Raw genomic sequence first — 17,013 nt, forward strand, 5'->3', positions numbered from 1 at the left:
CAAAATGCACAAAACATAGCATATTTCCTCACCAATAAAACGCGCACGTGCAAAAATGACTACAGCAGAAATGAAACTGCATCTTAACAACTTTATTGGCCAGGCTACCCTTATTGAGTGGTGTCATGGATGTCTGTATGCTCATGGTGACAGTGTTAGGGGCAGGGATGGTAGAAGCGTATTTTTTTTCCGCTTTTTAATAATCTTTCACCCAGTGCAAAATTAAATAAAAATCACCATACAGCAATTATTGATAAGGAACAGTAAAATAACAGTAAAATAACAGTAGTTTTCTGGGAAACGTAACAATAATCATTTAACGTGAGTTTCAGCCTTCTGGGCCAACTCAAAGATCATTCAATTCACAGTAAGGGCAAATTCACATGTTTTAAGATCATCCCAATGTGTCCAACTATGTTGCTACAGCTAACCTTAGCAAGCTTCCAACATGGAAGGATCAAGTGTGCTTTAAAATGAGAATGAGAATGATTGTCTGATGGAAACATTTGATAATCCCCAACAATGACATTAAGTAACTGTTACCTTTCAACCTTGAGAAAAAAAAGAACTAAAAGAGATTGCTTGTTGTAGAATGTTCAAGTATTTCTGGGAGAACTTTAAATCCCTGAAGGACTGTTTCTGTTGAGTCTCCCCGCCACCTTCTCTGCTTATAGGCAATAAAAACCTGATTAAAACAAGTCACAAAATGTAGAGACACCCATCCTAATTTAACAATCACTTTTTTTCCCTACATTGTGCTCTGATCTGCTCTGAGTTTGTAATGACTGATGATAAGGGGCAATTGTTTCTTGTCACATATTCAGCTGATACAATCTTTAACCATGAAAAGTTAAAACTTTTAAATTTCCAAAATAATCTCATAACACACTAGTGGCTTTAAAGACAAGTTCTAATGGTTCAAATACACGGGAGCGCCACACTCTGAACTGACATTCAATAACTTCTATTTTTCATAACAATTAACAAACAATGTGTCTCTCCATTTTGAATTGTGCATCATAGAGAAGGTCCCATGTGAGTCTATGAGCAGAGAGGGTGGAAGAGAAGACAGGCCCTTTTTATTCATGCCGGGAGACAGTTTTTAGGACTTCTTCGGACAGTGTGATGACGCGTCTGTGTTCAGGACCTCAATCATGGTTCTTGTCGTGGGAAATGTCTCAGCCACTGAAGGAAGACTCTGGTACCACCCTGGCAAGCTGGGCAGGACAGGCCAAAAGAAAAAGAGGTTACAGTCACAAACAAGAACAGAGGAAGTTCACATTTGGTCAGTTTGACACAGGAAACCAAACTAACCCCTTTAGGCTCATCCAACTCTTAGCTGTTTTACTGAAGCGGTCAGGACTAGGCGTCGTCATGGCTTCAAAATCCACCAGCTGTTTAACAGCAAGAGAGAGAGAGAGATCAAAAACATGGGTACAGTAAGCATATCCACACAGAATGCTGAAAATGACATATAAAACAAGCCCATGCATATTCAGAATGACCTTTAGTTTTAAGCATTCGATGGGACTAACTTTTGGACTGCAGTGAAAGATGATTTCATTTCAGTAAATTGTGTTGTTGGGTCCATTATGCTGATATTTGTTTCAATTGTTTTACCTTTCCAGGAGGAATCCGACCAATCACCTCCTTACCACTGGCCATTAGTGCACCCATGACAACCGAGTATGCCACCACACTAAACAAGAGCAGAAATATGCAAAAGACTCTTATCTCAACAGGCTTAGTACCATGAAAGTCATAGATTAAAACAAGGCTGAAGATTCAGATTTCTGTGCAATTGTTTAAATAAAAATATCATTCAAATAACGTTGTTTCAAAACCAAAATGTGTTTGAGACAGCCAGACGACTGGCGGGATATTGTACCTGGAGCCTCTGGAGAGTGGCATCAGGTTGCAGAAGTAGTAGACCAGGGAGAGAATTAAATTACAAACAGCATCTGCATCCTGAGAGAACAAAACAGAGTTCAAAAGAAAAGCACAACCAGATAGATGCTCTTGTCATGGGCTTTTATATGGGGATATAAAGCAACCATTGTCAGTGCTACTACCTTTTGGGAACTAAGAAATGAATCCTTTTAGGAAAACATAAAACGCTACAAAGCAAAGTGCATGCTTATGATGGTGATGAAAGTGATATATGTATGGACAGACGGACAGAGAAACATACCCCCAGCTCAGTGGACAACATGAGGGCCTTGCCCTTGGCCGTCAGGTCTTTGTAAATGGATTCGATCTCTGACTGGTAGTGCTGGGTCCGCTCCTCTGTGGTCTGTGTCTCCACTGAGAACAGCATGTTCCCCACCCTACACACACACACACACACACACACACACACACACACACACAAATAAATAAATAAATAAATAAAATCTTCACAATGTAGCCACTTCTCCTCTGGCCATTTGATTTGCTTGCATTGTAAAGATCAAGTTTCCTCTGGGCACTGTGAGGGGAGAATAGGTACATTCAAATGATGGCACAGAGGGGACGGGGTCGAGGGAAGTTCAGTACATCAGACACTAGTTTCACTCTGAATGTCGGTTACATAACACCAACAGCAGCCAGCTTTTTAAGAATGCTCCAGAACACTGGGGAACTGACTGAACACCAGAGAGACAGCTTTAAACAAACAGTCAACGAGGCGGAGACCTGGAGGCTTCGTTTGAGTGGAGCTTGGAACACCCTTTGCCTCGGAGGCCACAATACATACTCTTGTCTGTCAGTTTCCCAGACAACAGGAGCACATGCTATATACATATGTGTGTGTGTGTGTGTGTGTGTGTGTGTGTGTGTGTGTGTGTGTGTGTGTGTGTCCATCTTTCGCTTGTACATTGTGGTTTTGTTCCGCTGTCTCATATTAGACAGAAAGGCAGGTCACACCCCATTCTTTGTGATTTGGACTTGTCCCTCGTTGTTAGGCGAGGGATTAGTACTTGCAGATGACACAGTGCCAATGGGATTAGGTGCCACTGTTGATCTACCAAATACCCAAATGGACTGAAATAGTTTTCAGCTTCCTAAGCTCTGCTGAAACACATGTTTGGCACAGACTTAAGCTGTGACTAAAACTAACTGAACTAGAGATAAGATATGTGGTGAATAACAAAATGACAGTCCAGGGTTACACCCTGTTATTTTGACACCTTCTGAGGTCTCAAGAACCACACGCGGTTGGGAACCGGATATGAATGGTGAGTGTTCTGTTCTGACCTGTCTCCAGTGATGGTGATGGTGAAGCCATCATACTCTTTGCCAGGATCCTTTAAGCTGGGCACCTTGGAGTTGACAGTGAAGCCATCCCTTGTTTTACTGTTAAACTGCTTTAAAAAAAGAACCGCATACACGTCAGAGTCACTACAAGAATGTGAACAACAGACTCAACAGTATTGGTAAACAGACACAACAGAATTGGTAAACTGTAATCAGTTGAACACAAGGTTCAAATGTGAGCACTTGTGTGGGTCTGATCTATGGTTTTTTTTTTACCTTCATTATGGGGAGAAGGTCTTCAACCTTATTGACATTTTCCAGTGCTTGTCTGACTTCCACTAGCCCTCTTGGGTTATATGCTCTGACGATAAAAAGGACAAATAATTTCTTTAACGTGAAATACTCCATCTATGTTCTATATTCACCACTTGCCTACTGTAAAACAAACAATGCTAGACAGCTATGAACACTTACCCGTGGTAAACAAGTATTCGCTCTTTGATAAATTTCAGTATGTTGTCAAAGTATCCCAAATATCGTATGTTTATAATCTGTCCCCTGTAACAAATAAAAATACAAGTTTTTGCATCTGACCAAAAGTTCGAACAATGCTTTCAGAGAGACACTCAAGAGTTTTGGCATACCTAATGAGATTAATGTGATTGTTGAAGCCTCTGCTGAGACTTCTTGCTGGCATCTGGTCCAACCACAGAACTGGCTGGTCCGGATCTGCAATCCTGCACAAGACACAAATCATCCTCTCAAAACTCTGGAAATGAGGGCGGGTCTGTAGCGCTTTCGGGGTTTTATGACCGTTGTGTCATTCAGCCTGCATTTTCATTCAAAGAGCCTGTCTGGTATAAACCGATTTACAAGCTGGTATATAAGAGCACTAGCCATTTAGTGCGTTTAGTTCAGTTTAATGTGACCACATGGTAGGAGCAATAAGCAGAAATACCAATGAATCCACTTTTCACGATCATGATTCAACACTGAAGTTGACCTCTCGACCCCCAACACGATGGTCTCCGCTTCCTCTGAGCCCCTGATGAGAGAGCGCCTCACCTCCTCCATTTGACCGCTATGTCAAACATGTCCCTCCACTGCATCTGTCTGGTCTTGCCATTGACGCGCACCTTGGAGTTGCTCCAGGTCCGCTGCATGGCCTGCATCACCTCTATGGTGGCCATCCCCATAGCTGAGGGTTCGAAAAGACACACACACACACACACACACACACACACACACACACACACACACACACACACACACACACACACACACACACACACACACACACACACACACACACACACACACACACACACACACACACACACACACACACACACACACACACACACGATTAAGATATTGCTGGGGTTCGGTTGATTTCTGTTGCACTCGTAATTGTAACGTTCATGTATAAACAATATATAAATCAAGACAAGTCGGACAAAACCTATCAGTCATGGATGGCTAATACTCCTTAAATAGTTTACAGTGGCACATGTCCATATCAAAATGATTTAAAACACAGGAAAGAGGACCAAGATGGTGTACTCTTTCGGCCAGTTTCAAGGGGAGTAATACCATTGGGCAATAAGCAGTAGAGACGAGACGAGATGAGAAGAGAAGAGAAGAGGAGAGGAGAGGATAAGAGAAGACCCACCTCTGTGTATTCTACGATTGGGGAGGAACCCTGACGTATTGTACTGCATAAGGGCACCGAGGTGATCAGCAGTGCATATAAGTTTCTGAACTTCAGTGTTGTAGCTCTCAAAGTTCTGAGGTAGAACATCCCTGAAGACAAAGATAGAATGAGTATATTAACTTGATTTTGATATTCAAAAGTTTGGTGTATCACTATATTTTCATATCAAAATAGCCACAAATCTATGGGGACAGAACACAGACATTTTACACTTTTTTGTTCCAAGTCAATATTCATTAATTGTTCACATACCCCTTAAGTGAAGGTGGAGATAATACATTACATGTCAATATCAAAAACACACACACACACAGACTATGATGTCTGTATCTCACTCACTTTATATGAGGCTGGAGGCCTGGCTGTTCCTCATAGTCCTCTATAAGGAAAGGCAGGTTTTTGGCCCAGTGGTTTTTGAAGTTTCCTGGAAGATCCTGATCCACGTTATATTCTGACACAGATATGTCCAGATGAGAGTGCAAGTAGCGAGAGTATTCTAATCCCCGTCCACAAGTATCAAGAGAGAAAAAAAAAAAACGAAACAGAGAGGAGACATGAGGACACCCACCTGGCAGAGACTAATTTTCCAGCAGACGGTATAACATCAACAGATGTCTGGGTAACGTGCTTGTGGTATGTATGGACGCTGCCTCACCTCTGAGGTATTTCACTTTCAGATATTCCGAGCTCGTCTTCTGGCCCAGCAGCGGGTCATTAAGCATGACTTTGGTCTGGCCCTTGATGCCTTCATAAAACTGGCCCATGGCCACGTGGCTCAGGCCCTTCATGTACTGGCACACTTCATTGTAAGGTTCCAGCTGAAGGCAGTGCTGTAGGACACAGAATGAGCAATACGACCGATGAGATTTCATATGATGATGGCCTCGTCTACGACTCGCGTTGATCTCTTTTGCACTTGATTTTCTTTGTATACCAAAATTGTGTAGCAACGACGAGATTCAGATTACAGTTTTTGCCAGTAAGACCTCAAAATATACATACAGGAACTAACTAGGGTTCCATCTTCAGTGAACTGCAGTGCAGGCCTGAGGCTGAAGGCTTTTGAGAGATGAAATCATCATCCTCGTCATCTAAGATGAGCTCGTGCCTCCACCCAAAGGGCTGGGGAATCATGACATATCAGCTGGATTGGCAGCCTAATGCCACAAAAAGTATCACTGCTGGCTTTGTCAACACCACATGAATAAGCAGAGGCCTCGGAGTTAGCGGAATGAGTCACTACCACAGAGCCAGATTCAGATGGGGACAATAGCCTGACAGCAGCCACAGAGATACAGATGCTTCATCTACTGGCCCGACAACCCCGTCCGAAAGCGAAACCAGCTAAATCTGAACCAAATAACAGTGTGGTGCATGATGGTTACAGCTGAGAAACCTCTATCTTTTACTTTTCTGAGAAGAAAGAAAAACTCCAGACCGAAGCAGCTTGCCTTGAAGTTGCCAATGGCTTCCTGAAGGCTGCCATGGTGGTACAGCATCATCCCTCGCAGCTGCAGAGACTGGATGTGGTTCTGATTCAGCAGTAATGCCTTCTGAAAGCTCTCCATGGCTAGCTCAAACTCCCCAAGTTCCCTTCGAACAAAAAACAATAATAATAAATCAATAAAACAACAACCAGCAAAATGAACATAGGACTCGGGTGCCTTTATGGAACAGATAAAGCCATTCAGAGTCTAACATAAACAACAACATACCTATAAGCTTGTCCAAGACTTTTGTATGCATCAATGAAGTCCGATTTTAACTTCAGAGCCTCCTTGAAAGTGTCTATGGCCTCCTATAAACACAACAAGTCAGTTTTAGTAATTTATTTCCGTATTAGCTGACACTAAAATGCATCACCCTGATCAGAGAATGCATTCCTATGCCATCCCAATCTTACCTTGAGCATTCCTCTGTGGAAGAATGTGAGACCCTTGTAGAGCATAGCGATTGGCTGGTTCTTTTTAAGCTCTAATGACTGCTGAAAATCCTCCATGGCAGCAACATAGTCCTACATGGAAATAGGGTTTAAGATCACAAAAATACACTTCAAATCCCTTGTGGTGCAAATAACAAAAGTTCACAGGAGGAAGAAAAAGAAAGAAAGAAGAAAAAAAAAAGAAAAAAAAACCACCAATTTTAGCATACCAGGAATTCACAACTTCCTCTTTAAAAAGGATGTTGGTGTGCTAAAATGTACTTTAGTCCAGTTACTAAATAGCTATGAACATTTTTCATGTTATGACATGAAGTCTACCCCCCAAAAAATTGGATACTGATAAAAACTATTCTAAACCACTGATTAATAAATTCAAAAGATCTATACTTTCATTTTAGTCTTTTATTCCTAGTATTGATATTACATGCCAACATTTACGTCAAAATATTCAAATAACACCAGGCAGCATTCTGAGCAGAAATTACTTTTACCTGATACATGACCATGTGGTTTACCACTAAACCACCATTAACATCTACACAGATACCAGCCATAGACTGCAGTGTATTTGTAATCAAACATGGACCTTTCAAGAGAACAAAAGATAGAGGAACTGTTCGTGAAAATGGATGATGAATGGAAGAGTGCATTATATAAAATGGTCACGGGTAAAACAGGGAGAGCATACTTTAGCTCCCATTCAGAAAAACAGAGAATATTAACCTAATACTTTAACATTTAGATCGTATGTCATGGCACGGATTAAAGGGGACAAATATGAGTTTTACACCAGCAGTTGCAGTAAACTGTAAATTGGTGTTAATATGCTTGATTAGAAGTGTGTCCCTGATGTAATGCACGTGCAACACTAAAATGAGGCCCACGCTCTCTACTACAGATAAGCGATGCAAACAGTACTAATGCAGTATCCCAGGAGTAGATGTGATAAGCTCCTCTGTCAGCAGTATGCCCAGACCTTGAACACTCACCTCAGATATGAAGAGCAGCGTTCCTCGGTGCCTGTAGAGGCGGGCTGAGGGGTGCAGCTGGATGGCTTTAGAGAGATCGCTCAGAGCCTCGCTGATCCGTCCCAGAGGAGACAGGATCTGGAGAGACATCAGATGCCAAGACAACTATTTACAAGCACCCAAAGCCATGTGGGACTTTACAATGGCACAGTAAATGCTGTCCTCTTAAAATGGACACACGTCTGTTTTTTATTTCCATTATGAAGCTTACAGACCAAGTGTCCCTTCATTTTCTGTCAAGAGGAGTGCTTGATGTGAAGCCTTCAGCGCTCTCACCTCGGCCCGCTGCTCATACACCTCTGGGCTGTTGGGTTCCAGTGCAATTACTCTGCTCAGCTCATAGAGTGCCAGCTCTGCATTCTTGATGTCCTTCAGACGGAGGTAAGGGGGTGACGGGAGGAAGGAGAAACGAGCGTCAGGACAAAGGATGCATACGAAAATAAATTTAGTGCATAAAGGCTTTCCTTCGATCATGTTAAAGCACATCTCACACACTCATTCACACTATTATAAGCAAAACATCACACATGGCAGGGAGAAAGCCAGCAGAAATAATTATCAGGTGTCATGGACAGTACCATCCTCACACAATATGCTTTCATTAACACTTCTTGGACAGTGCGCAATCCTCGAGACACAATTACCTGCAGGCTCTTTTTGCCATAAGCAATTCCTCGGCCATAGATAGCACTGACCAGTTCAGGGTCACCCTACAAAAAAATCCAAACAAAATTTGGTAAGGGGCAGCTATTTTTATTTTAATAAAAAGATAAAACATGGTTATTTCCTTCATGTATATGCTAGACATGCAATGGTATACATCGTATAAAAGGCCAACAGCACTTATGCCACCAACCTGCAGCAACACAGAGAAATGCTTGATGGCTTCATCATAAAGTCCATTGCCAATGAGCACATAACCTATGGCTGAAAAGACAGAAAAACTCTTCAGAGACAGAACGAGGGGAAATATCTCTTTGGCTTTAAGATATAAAATAAATATTAGCGCAGCATACCAAGCTCCTCATTTGTGTCTTGACTGTCCACTGCAAATGGAAACCTCTTCTGCTCAATGAACAACTTTGCCTGGCTCTGTTTTAGTGGAAATATAACAAATAATGAATGCAACATATTATACACTTAGTTTGCAAGCTTGGGACGTTTATGTGCATGTGCTTAGACTGACCAAAATCTTCTCTGCGTTTAGGGAGAAGACTGACTCGCATGCTGGGTTGCTTCCATCCTCGCAATCTGGATCTTCCAGTTGGAGGATAGAGGACTCTAATAAGGAAGATTCAAACCAGAAGTCACAAATAAAAGGCAATGAAGTTCTACACATAGGTTTTCGTCCATGAATGTAAGGAGCAATAAATCAAACGTCTTGCCGATGACACTCATAGTTGAGATTTAACTTATTCATTAATTCATTCATTAATGCATTCATGCATGGTTCAATGAGCTCGTGCGTAAGTATTTGAACTCCGTCCATGGACCATCAACTATTAACGTTTAAAGTAAGCTATTCCAAAGCATACGCTCATTGCCTAGGAGATTGGATAGCTAATGATAAGGCTTGGACATGGTGTCTTTTGAACTAAAATGACATCTCTCTGAGTATTCACGGTATGCAGCTATGATTTCGGAAACATTTCATTTTGACACCAGCCTTAGGGTTAGTTAGCGAGATAGCTCAATTCCTGTTTGAACGGTGTCTTGTCAAACGATAATGCGGAAGAGCTTGATAGCTAGCTAGTAGTAGCCTGTACATTAGAACGTGAAGAGGACGTGGCAAATTTGTACTAAAGAACTCACCACAGTCGGATGCGTACTCCTCCCACTCCAGCGGAGAGCTACATCCATGCTTTTGAAGTTCACTGTTGAAGAAAGTGAGGGTAGAAAAGTATTCAGTGGAAAAAATTGCTCGGCATAAATACAGCAGTGAGAGCGCTACCACAACACCCCGGCCAGCAGGTGCCATGTTGTGTTTAATGAGTGCAGGTGAGCAGCACTGAAGCTTTGGTAATGTAGTTCCTTGGCTTCAATCCCCTCCGGTTAAGTGACAGAGAGTAAATTACGGACTGCAACTGCAGAGACTACATCTCCCAACCAGTGTCTGCGAAAGCCCCTCTCTGACTTAACTCCAGGAAGTCGGACGTCTGTAGCTTACGCCGGTAGAGAACTACACACAACGCTTAAATATTGACAGTGGAGAATGCCTAAAGCTGCATTCAGGTGTATAGAGTGCAATGAAGAGGCGAACGAGCTCCATCGTGATTATAGCAACGGGATTTTGAAAATAACGATATGTGTAAGGAAAACTTGAACAAGAGCTGTATGGGCTGCTAACACACTGATGTTGCTTTTGATAGGCTATAGATGTTACCTGCTAGCTAGCTGCAGCCTAATATAATGTCTCCACATGAGGAGCAAAACAAGTTTGTGATGCTCATAAGGAGAAACAAAGCAATACTGTAGTGTGTTGTCATTCGATCGAAGTGTCGTGTAGACTATAACAACCTATTTCATGTGTTTTTAGGAGTCGTGTAAAAAGCCAGTGGACAAATACATTGAGTATGATCCTGTCATTATTCTGATTGATGCCATCTTATGCAAAATTCAAGCATTCAGGCACATATTGTACAACACAGAGATCAATGTAAGTATTCTTCAGATGTTTCCATCCCACATGTGTCATAGTTCTTACTAAAACACGATAGTTTGCAGAGGATTTTGTGGCTTCAATGTTAGCAGTGGAAAGAGTTAGGTAAAGTTGAGTTGACTGACTTTCGTTGAGTTCGATTTTGACTTTCCGTACATTCGGGCACGATAAAGCACTTCATCTGAATTAGGCTACATGATCACTCACACACTATAACATGGTTTGTCAAAATATTTAGTTGTTGCTATCAAATATCAAATATCTCATGCCCCTAATGTAGAAACGCCACTGCTCACGACACTTTCATAGCCTATAGCTTCCTTCAGTCGATATGGCCTGTGTAAGGTTGCAAAGTACACATTTTATGGATGTTCACCTTTTGACATACCAATTAGTACTAAAAAAATATTCAGTGAAAATTAGTACAAATCACCTTTACACCTCTTCAAGGTTGTAATGATTCCACAACGAATTAACTTCCATCAATATTTATTTAGAAAAAAATCCCTATTTTAGAAGCTTGCTTGCATAAAAGCAGCAGCAATCACTGTTTAAGTTTAACTAGTATAACAGAGGATAAATTACAAGAATAAAGAGTGCAATTCAGCACAGCATGGTAGGGCCACATGTTAAAGCAGAGATGCACTCTCACCACTGAGTGATCTACCAATGGACACCCCCCCCCCCCCCCCCCAGTTGATTGTAAAAAGGAGAGCATTGTTAATATCAGGGAAAGTAGTACACTTTTGACTAACAGCAGGTGTCCGTACAGTGCCAGAATCTTCCATCATGATCATGTAATTAAGTGCTTTGTTGCGTCTGAATGTACAGATAGTAAAAATCAAATATCCACCGATTATCAACCCAATTTCACCTAACTAGTGTTATTCTTTTTGGGCTTTCAATCGAACTGCAAAGAAGTTTACAAGCCACGTATTTCTTCAGTGGATTCTTAAGTGGAATTTCTCTAAGCCTTTTCCAAAGTGCCAAAACCACTCAAAAACGAGGCAGAGATTGTTTGGATCATGTTCGTTTTCCAAATGTAATAGAGTTCATTCTCCTCTCTCTCATCATTGTTTATGTGACAGCACACATTATCTCTGTCTATCTTACAGATTTGAATGAAGAAATACGATTGAAAGTGACAAGTGTATTCTGATTATGAGATACTATGGCAAATGTGTGTGCCAGAGCACCACTTGGAAGCAGACACATATATTTAGTTGTTTCTGAACATGTTTCAAAAACCCCCAAAATATAATTGTCTATATATTTCTACAAAGCCTGGCTTTAGCCTTTCTGATGACCCAGTCCCTGTGTGTGAGTGTTTATTGTTGAGTTTTTCCCCCCGTCAGATTCACTGGAAGCTCTGTGTGTTCTGCCTTCTGTGCGAGGCTTATCTGAGGTGGTCTCAGCTGCAGGGCTCCGAGCAGACCAGCGACCCAGCTGACATCATCAGATACACCAGAGAATGGGACTTCTACGGCATGTTTGGACTGGCGGCTCTCGGTAACCATCCCAACACACACCTCGAAATGACATTCCACACCCAGGAATCCAAAGCCATGATTTGCATATTACAGACATACGGCAATGTGTAAAAAATGTTGTTGTTTTATTCACCGATTGATATGATGTAGCTGTGTATTTGCAAGGATGAGACAGTGCAGTTAAAAAAAGAAATGTTTTTCCACTGTGGGTAAGCTATATGGCAGCACTGGCAGGGAGAGCAACACAAAGAAAATACTCACAGTCCCGGTATTTTGTCAATGCACAACGTTGCAATATATGTTACTTTGTCACCCGCAGAGTTAGCTGTGTTCATGTGTGGAGTGCTGGCCTGTCTGTGGCTGGTTCAGGGGCTGCGGGGCCAGGCGCTGGAGGCCAGCCTGCTGCTCAAAGCCCTGCTGCTGTCCAGCTACGGGAAGGTGCTGCTCGTCCCCGCAGTCATCTGGGAGCACGACCACTCACCCCTCTGCTTCAGCCTGATCAAGATCTTTGTGCTGACCTCCAACACTCAGGCCGTCAGAGGTAAGGGTTTACGCTTTTACACGTCCTCTAGGTCAGAGGTCAGTAGATACATTTAAGTGTCAGTGGAAATACATTTGAACAGATGAAAAGTCAGAACATTCGGAAGTGTCATGTCTCATAGATGAATTATTCGTTATGATGATTCAGTGACATACAACAGAAGTATTTCTCAAAGGAGCATGTGATGGATGAAGTCCTTGGGTATTCAGGTGAGAGAGCCCAGTGTAATTGGACTACATGGACTACATGGACTCACACTTTTCTGGAGAAGCTTGGGCAAGAACACTCAACCCCCTCAGATATGCTTGGCTCGAGGAGGCTGCTGTGCCATTGTTTTGGGGGTTTTGGGAGAGAGTTGGCCAGATTCTTTCTACTGTCCCAAAGCTATCCATGAAATAGCATATTGAATTGGGAATGTTTGGTACATTTGAATAATAGAATGTCATTGTACAATTACTGACAGCAGATTATCACAGTATAGTTTTACCATGGTCCCCTAGAACCGAATTATTGGAATTATTTGATTATGTCTTATTGAAAGGGACTTTAGTGGCTTAACTGGGGATGTGATTAGTGCTTAAAGCCATGATTTGCACCAGCAGGTGGCAGCTTCTGATTAAGCGCTGAAGCCTCAACTAGGTCAGTCCCATGGATCTGTTTGCAGGTGCTCATTCACAGGACTCCAGTCAGTTTGGCAGATAGGTTGTGCCTGCATAGTCAGAAAACCACAGAAATCAGCACAGCCTTATACCAAGTCCTTGTATTTCTATCTAGAACTTTATAACAGGCACTGGCCATTGGCTTAACACAGACAGGGTGTGTATACCCTCATTCAAATTGAGCAATAAGGCAATCCCAAATACCCTTGGTGTTTATAGTGGTTTTAAACAGTCAAACAGTGAAAAATGCTTCTTAAATCAATAAATAAAAAATATTGGTATTTGCTATTTATCAGCATGTTAAAGTACATGTCACATCTGGATGCCTTAAAAAGAGTTTGTAATGAAAGAATGTCAACTGACATCATAACTAACAGGAACCTGTCTCCCTCAGTAATACTGAACTGCGGCCGACGTCTCTCTCTGCTGGCTGTGATGACGGGACTGTTACTGGAGACCTGCGTCTCTCTGAGCTTCCCCAAGCTCCAGTGGCACACACAGGGCTTCCTGCCATTCCAGTGACCCAGCCCTGACCCCTTTGAGGAGCTGTTGATTTAGCATGGAAGCTAAATACGCTAACTTTGTTTGTGTTTGCTGATGTGGCCTGAAACTACTGGGGTGCACAAGGCTCTTCCTGAGCCGTCACAGATGCAAACATACCAGAGAAGGTCAAGCACTGGAGGGTTAAGGATGACCTCACAACAACTGGTCACTGTTTAGAGTGGTATTAGCGTGGGACTGCTAAAGATTCCTGAGGTGATTTGATAAACTTGCGTCAGACAGGTTTGCTGAGTGACACACAATTACCACAGACATTCTGCTGCATTCTACCATAACAATAATGTTTACAGCCACATAACACACATCGGCAAAACACTGTCCAAAATGACATGCTGCGTTAATATATAATTGTTTTAAAAATGTAAAATGTATGTTTTGGAAGATTATTGCATACATTTCTATTTTTCTACAATTAAAATGATATTGAGCTTTTCTTCTATGTAGTTGTTTGATGTCAAATCTTCTATGTAGTTGTTTGATGTCAAATCAGTGTTCACAGCCTGCTCACAGCCTGCTGTATGCCGTCACGCATGTTACACTCATCTCATCTGTAATGTGAGGTAAACCTCCCAAATCCTGTAACAGTGTTGTTTTCCTGCAGTAGCTGGTGTGATGTTGAAATCCTGAGCGAGAAACAGTGGGTCAGTGTTTCAAGTTGAATGCTAGTAATTAAAAAGTCACTCTGGAAGTGTGAGTGTCTGTCACCCATGCCAAGCAGATTCTGTTTCAGTGCCTCAGTGCCTACTTGATGTAGCAAGAAGAGAACTCCCAGAATGTGAAAAATGTGAGTTTGAAAGAAATATTCAGTAATCATTTTGACTCTGGCATGCTGTATGTAGGGTAAGATTGGAAGGATTGTAATACATTTGAGTGGTCCATGAACACAAAATGATCACTACCCCTTCACAGAAGGGTTGTGTGTTTGCTCTGTCTGAAGATCACATGTTGTGACAAGCCTGTGAATAGTTGAGAGCAGCAACTTGCTTGGTTTTAAAGGTCTCAACTTTGGGCGGTTTTAGATGTCGTTCCAAAAGATGCCAGGTGATAGAAAGTAACAAATGTTTTTTTTGTTTTTCCGCAATTTTTCCCTGTGCCTCACCGAGTGGATAAACTCAGCATTACACAGGTGAGAGCCCTTCCAGATAAGCCATGCACTCCAGGAGCTCTGGTGGAACCAGTAGTACCACACCAGTAGTACCACAATACTACTTGTGTTTAATCAAATGTTTCTTCCGGTAAATGAATGCAATGAAATGAAGCTAGCCAGCGAGCTAGCTAGTGGTCAACCTTAACTTCAGTGCTTGCACTTGGGCACAATGAGCTGTATCTTGTGTTACATCAGTTAATGCCACATTACTGCGCTTAAAAATGTAGCACTAGGTGTTCATTTTCAGTCAGCTAGCTTTTATTTATTTTCTTTATTTTCTTATACATTTCATATATAGGATAGGTGTCCTCAGTCACACGTTTGAAATAGTAAAGATGGAGTTTATATTTATTTTATTCACACCTTGTGTCCTTACATTAATACTAAATGTCCAGTACTGTGTATTTTAATGGACATTGTTTTTCCATCACAAAATGTCCACATTCACAAGCTAAACAAACAGCTCATGAGATGCAGGCTTTTTCACTCATACTGGTCCCTTTCTAACAAGTGTGTGTGTGTGTGTGTGTGTGTGAGAAGCACTCAGTGAGTAATTGTAGAGCTGTGTTTTGAAAGACATTCCTCAGCCTGGAAAGTTGGCCACTCTGCCTCGAAGACAGGACATGAGTCTGGCTTGGGGGTAAAGACCCATTCAGCCTGGTCTCCTCCCTCCTGTAATAAGCCTGTCGAACCCAGCATGCCTTAGGTCTACCCCTAGTCAGGGCTGGTGTTGGGGAGGGCAAGTATTTGACTGAAGTTAAAAGCGTGTGCACGTTGCACTGCTTGCTCGAAGGCCTCCAAGACCACGAAAGCAGCAGCTCTACACAAATCTGTATAATCAGATTAGCATAACAAGAATCACATCAAAGCCATTTTTGCGACATGGAGACTTGTACCGGCCAGCCAGGGACTGCTTTAGAGAAAACATTGTACTTTGCTGAATGCAAATGAATGATTAATGGAAAATAAAAGCTTCTTATCAAACTTGATTGGGATGCAGATTGCTCTTTTTTGTATGTGTGGATCAACACATAGCTTTAAGGTGAAAACATAGTAATATGAACATGTATCACCCAGAATTACGGGAACATTCCCACAGGGCCTTACACTAGGAACATCGTGGAAAGATTATACAGTGGGCCACAAAACGTCCACGCTTAGCTTCCATCCAGTCAGATTCCTGCAAAGCCCCGTGGACAGGATAATGGGAATTGGGAATCCATCCAATAGGTGGAACAGACAAGAAGATAAGCGGAGACGAGAAGGTCTTCCCCAGTTCTTTGTTTCAGCCATCACAGAGCACAGCCCTTGGACAAGAGCACAGTGTTGTTTGAAATTGCCTCATGGAATGTGTGGGGAAAACTGTTACACCCGACAAAAGTTCCAAACGCGGTTTATAACTTGGTTAATATCCCTTGTTGTGGGTCTTGGGGTATGGCTGTTATAGGCCAGTTATGACCTGGAAGATGCCAAACAATCCCTTTGCATTAATTACTATGCTAACGTCAGGGGACCCGTAGAGTTTGTGGTTGCCCCGGTGTCATGGTGTGGATTGTTATATGACCACATTGAAAACAAAATAATCCATTTCTAATGCTGTCACAGGCCTTGAGCTGTATTTTTGCTCTGAAGATGCTTTGTGCTCAGATCCTTTTTACCCAGAGAGCAGGGCGAGTGCTGGCACTCAAACACACTGGCCACTGCTGGTGCCATGAATTGCCCCGCCACATTGAGACGCTTACCTTGGATTTCCATTTGAATGAAGATTAGGTTAATCCAGCACAATCTCTTGTACAGGTGCTGTTAAAGGCCTTGCAGTGCTGGCGTGTAGGCTGGTTTCTGGCACACGCTAAGGGCTGGCACCCATAGTCTGAACTTGGATCAGCAGCACAAAGCTAGCTCTTATTTGCTGAAATGCTCCTGATTATGTGTGCTCTGTTTCATAACACATTTGGGGTTAGAGTTCTTCAAATAAACATGGCCAACAGTCAGCCTGGCCCTATTGTGAAGATAACAAGGTAGCCAATCAAGGGTCGGC

General features: G+C 42.2%; 2 protein-coding genes across 3 annotated transcripts; one reads left to right on the top strand and one right to left on the bottom strand.

The window, feature by feature from the left end:
• Positions 1-77: 77 nt before the first annotated feature.
• On the bottom strand, positions 78-9,921 carry ttc13 (tetratricopeptide repeat domain 13). 2 transcript variants are annotated; one of them, XM_042705893.1, is made up of 23 exons: positions 9,731-9,921; positions 9,105-9,199; positions 8,935-9,010; positions 8,775-8,845; positions 8,563-8,628; positions 8,195-8,287; positions 7,880-7,996; positions 6,852-6,962; positions 6,664-6,746; positions 6,400-6,541; positions 5,604-5,778; positions 5,288-5,444; positions 4,907-5,037; positions 4,300-4,432; positions 3,879-3,971; positions 3,709-3,792; positions 3,511-3,595; positions 3,235-3,341; positions 2,192-2,327; positions 1,889-1,968; positions 1,621-1,699; positions 1,315-1,394; positions 78-1,217 (listed from the first exon to the last, which is right to left on the bottom strand). In XM_042705893.1, the coding sequence occupies exons 1-23, from the start codon at positions 9,894-9,896 to the stop codon at positions 1,103-1,105; spliced, it is 2,475 nt and encodes an 824-aa protein (XP_042561827.1). In that variant the 5' UTR covers positions 9,897-9,921; the 3' UTR covers positions 78-1,102. The 2 variants fall into 2 exon arrangements, with proteins under 2 accessions (XP_042561827.1, XP_042561826.1); XM_042705892.1 differs by having other exon boundaries at positions 3,235-3,344.
• Positions 9,922-10,039: 118 nt separating this feature from the next.
• On the top strand, positions 10,040-14,410 carry arv1 (ARV1 homolog, fatty acid homeostasis modulator). Its single transcript, XM_042705901.1, has 5 exons — positions 10,040-10,226; positions 10,455-10,574; positions 11,933-12,086; positions 12,387-12,608; positions 13,662-14,410. The coding sequence occupies exons 1-5, from the start codon at positions 10,131-10,133 to the stop codon at positions 13,787-13,789; spliced, it is 720 nt and encodes a 239-aa protein (XP_042561835.1). The 5' UTR covers positions 10,040-10,130; the 3' UTR covers positions 13,790-14,410.
• The last annotated feature ends 2,603 nt before the right edge of the window (positions 14,411-17,013 follow it).

The sequence above is a fragment of the Clupea harengus genome, unplaced genomic scaffold, assembly GCF_900700415.2.
Source record: "Clupea harengus unplaced genomic scaffold, Ch_v2.0.2, whole genome shotgun sequence".
Lineage (NCBI taxonomy): Eukaryota > Metazoa > Chordata > Actinopteri > Clupeiformes > Clupeidae > Clupea > Clupea harengus.

Coding starts and splice junctions, on each gene's coding strand:
- ttc13 (XM_042705892.1), bottom strand. CDS start 9,896: ATGGCACCTGCTGGCCGGGGTGTTGTGGTAGCGCTCTCACTGCTGTAT. Junction 8,288..8,562: donor ATGGCAAAAAGAGCCTGCAG/GTAATTGTGTCT, acceptor CTCCGTCTGAAG/GACATCAAGAATGCAGAGCT. Junction 3,972..4,299: donor ATAGCGGTCAAATGGAGGAG/GTGAGGCGCTCT, acceptor TGTCTTGTGCAG/GATTGCAGATCCGGACCAGC.
- arv1 (XM_042705901.1), top strand. CDS start 10,131: ATGCCTAAAGCTGCATTCAGGTGTATAGAGTGCAATGAAGAGGCGAAC. Junction 10,227..10,454: donor TTTTGAAAATAACGATATGT/GTAAGGAAAACT, acceptor ATGTGTTTTTAG/GAGTCGTGTAAAAAGCCAGT. Junction 12,609..13,661: donor CAACACTCAGGCCGTCAGAG/GTAAGGGTTTAC, acceptor TGTCTCCCTCAG/TAATACTGAACTGCGGCCGA.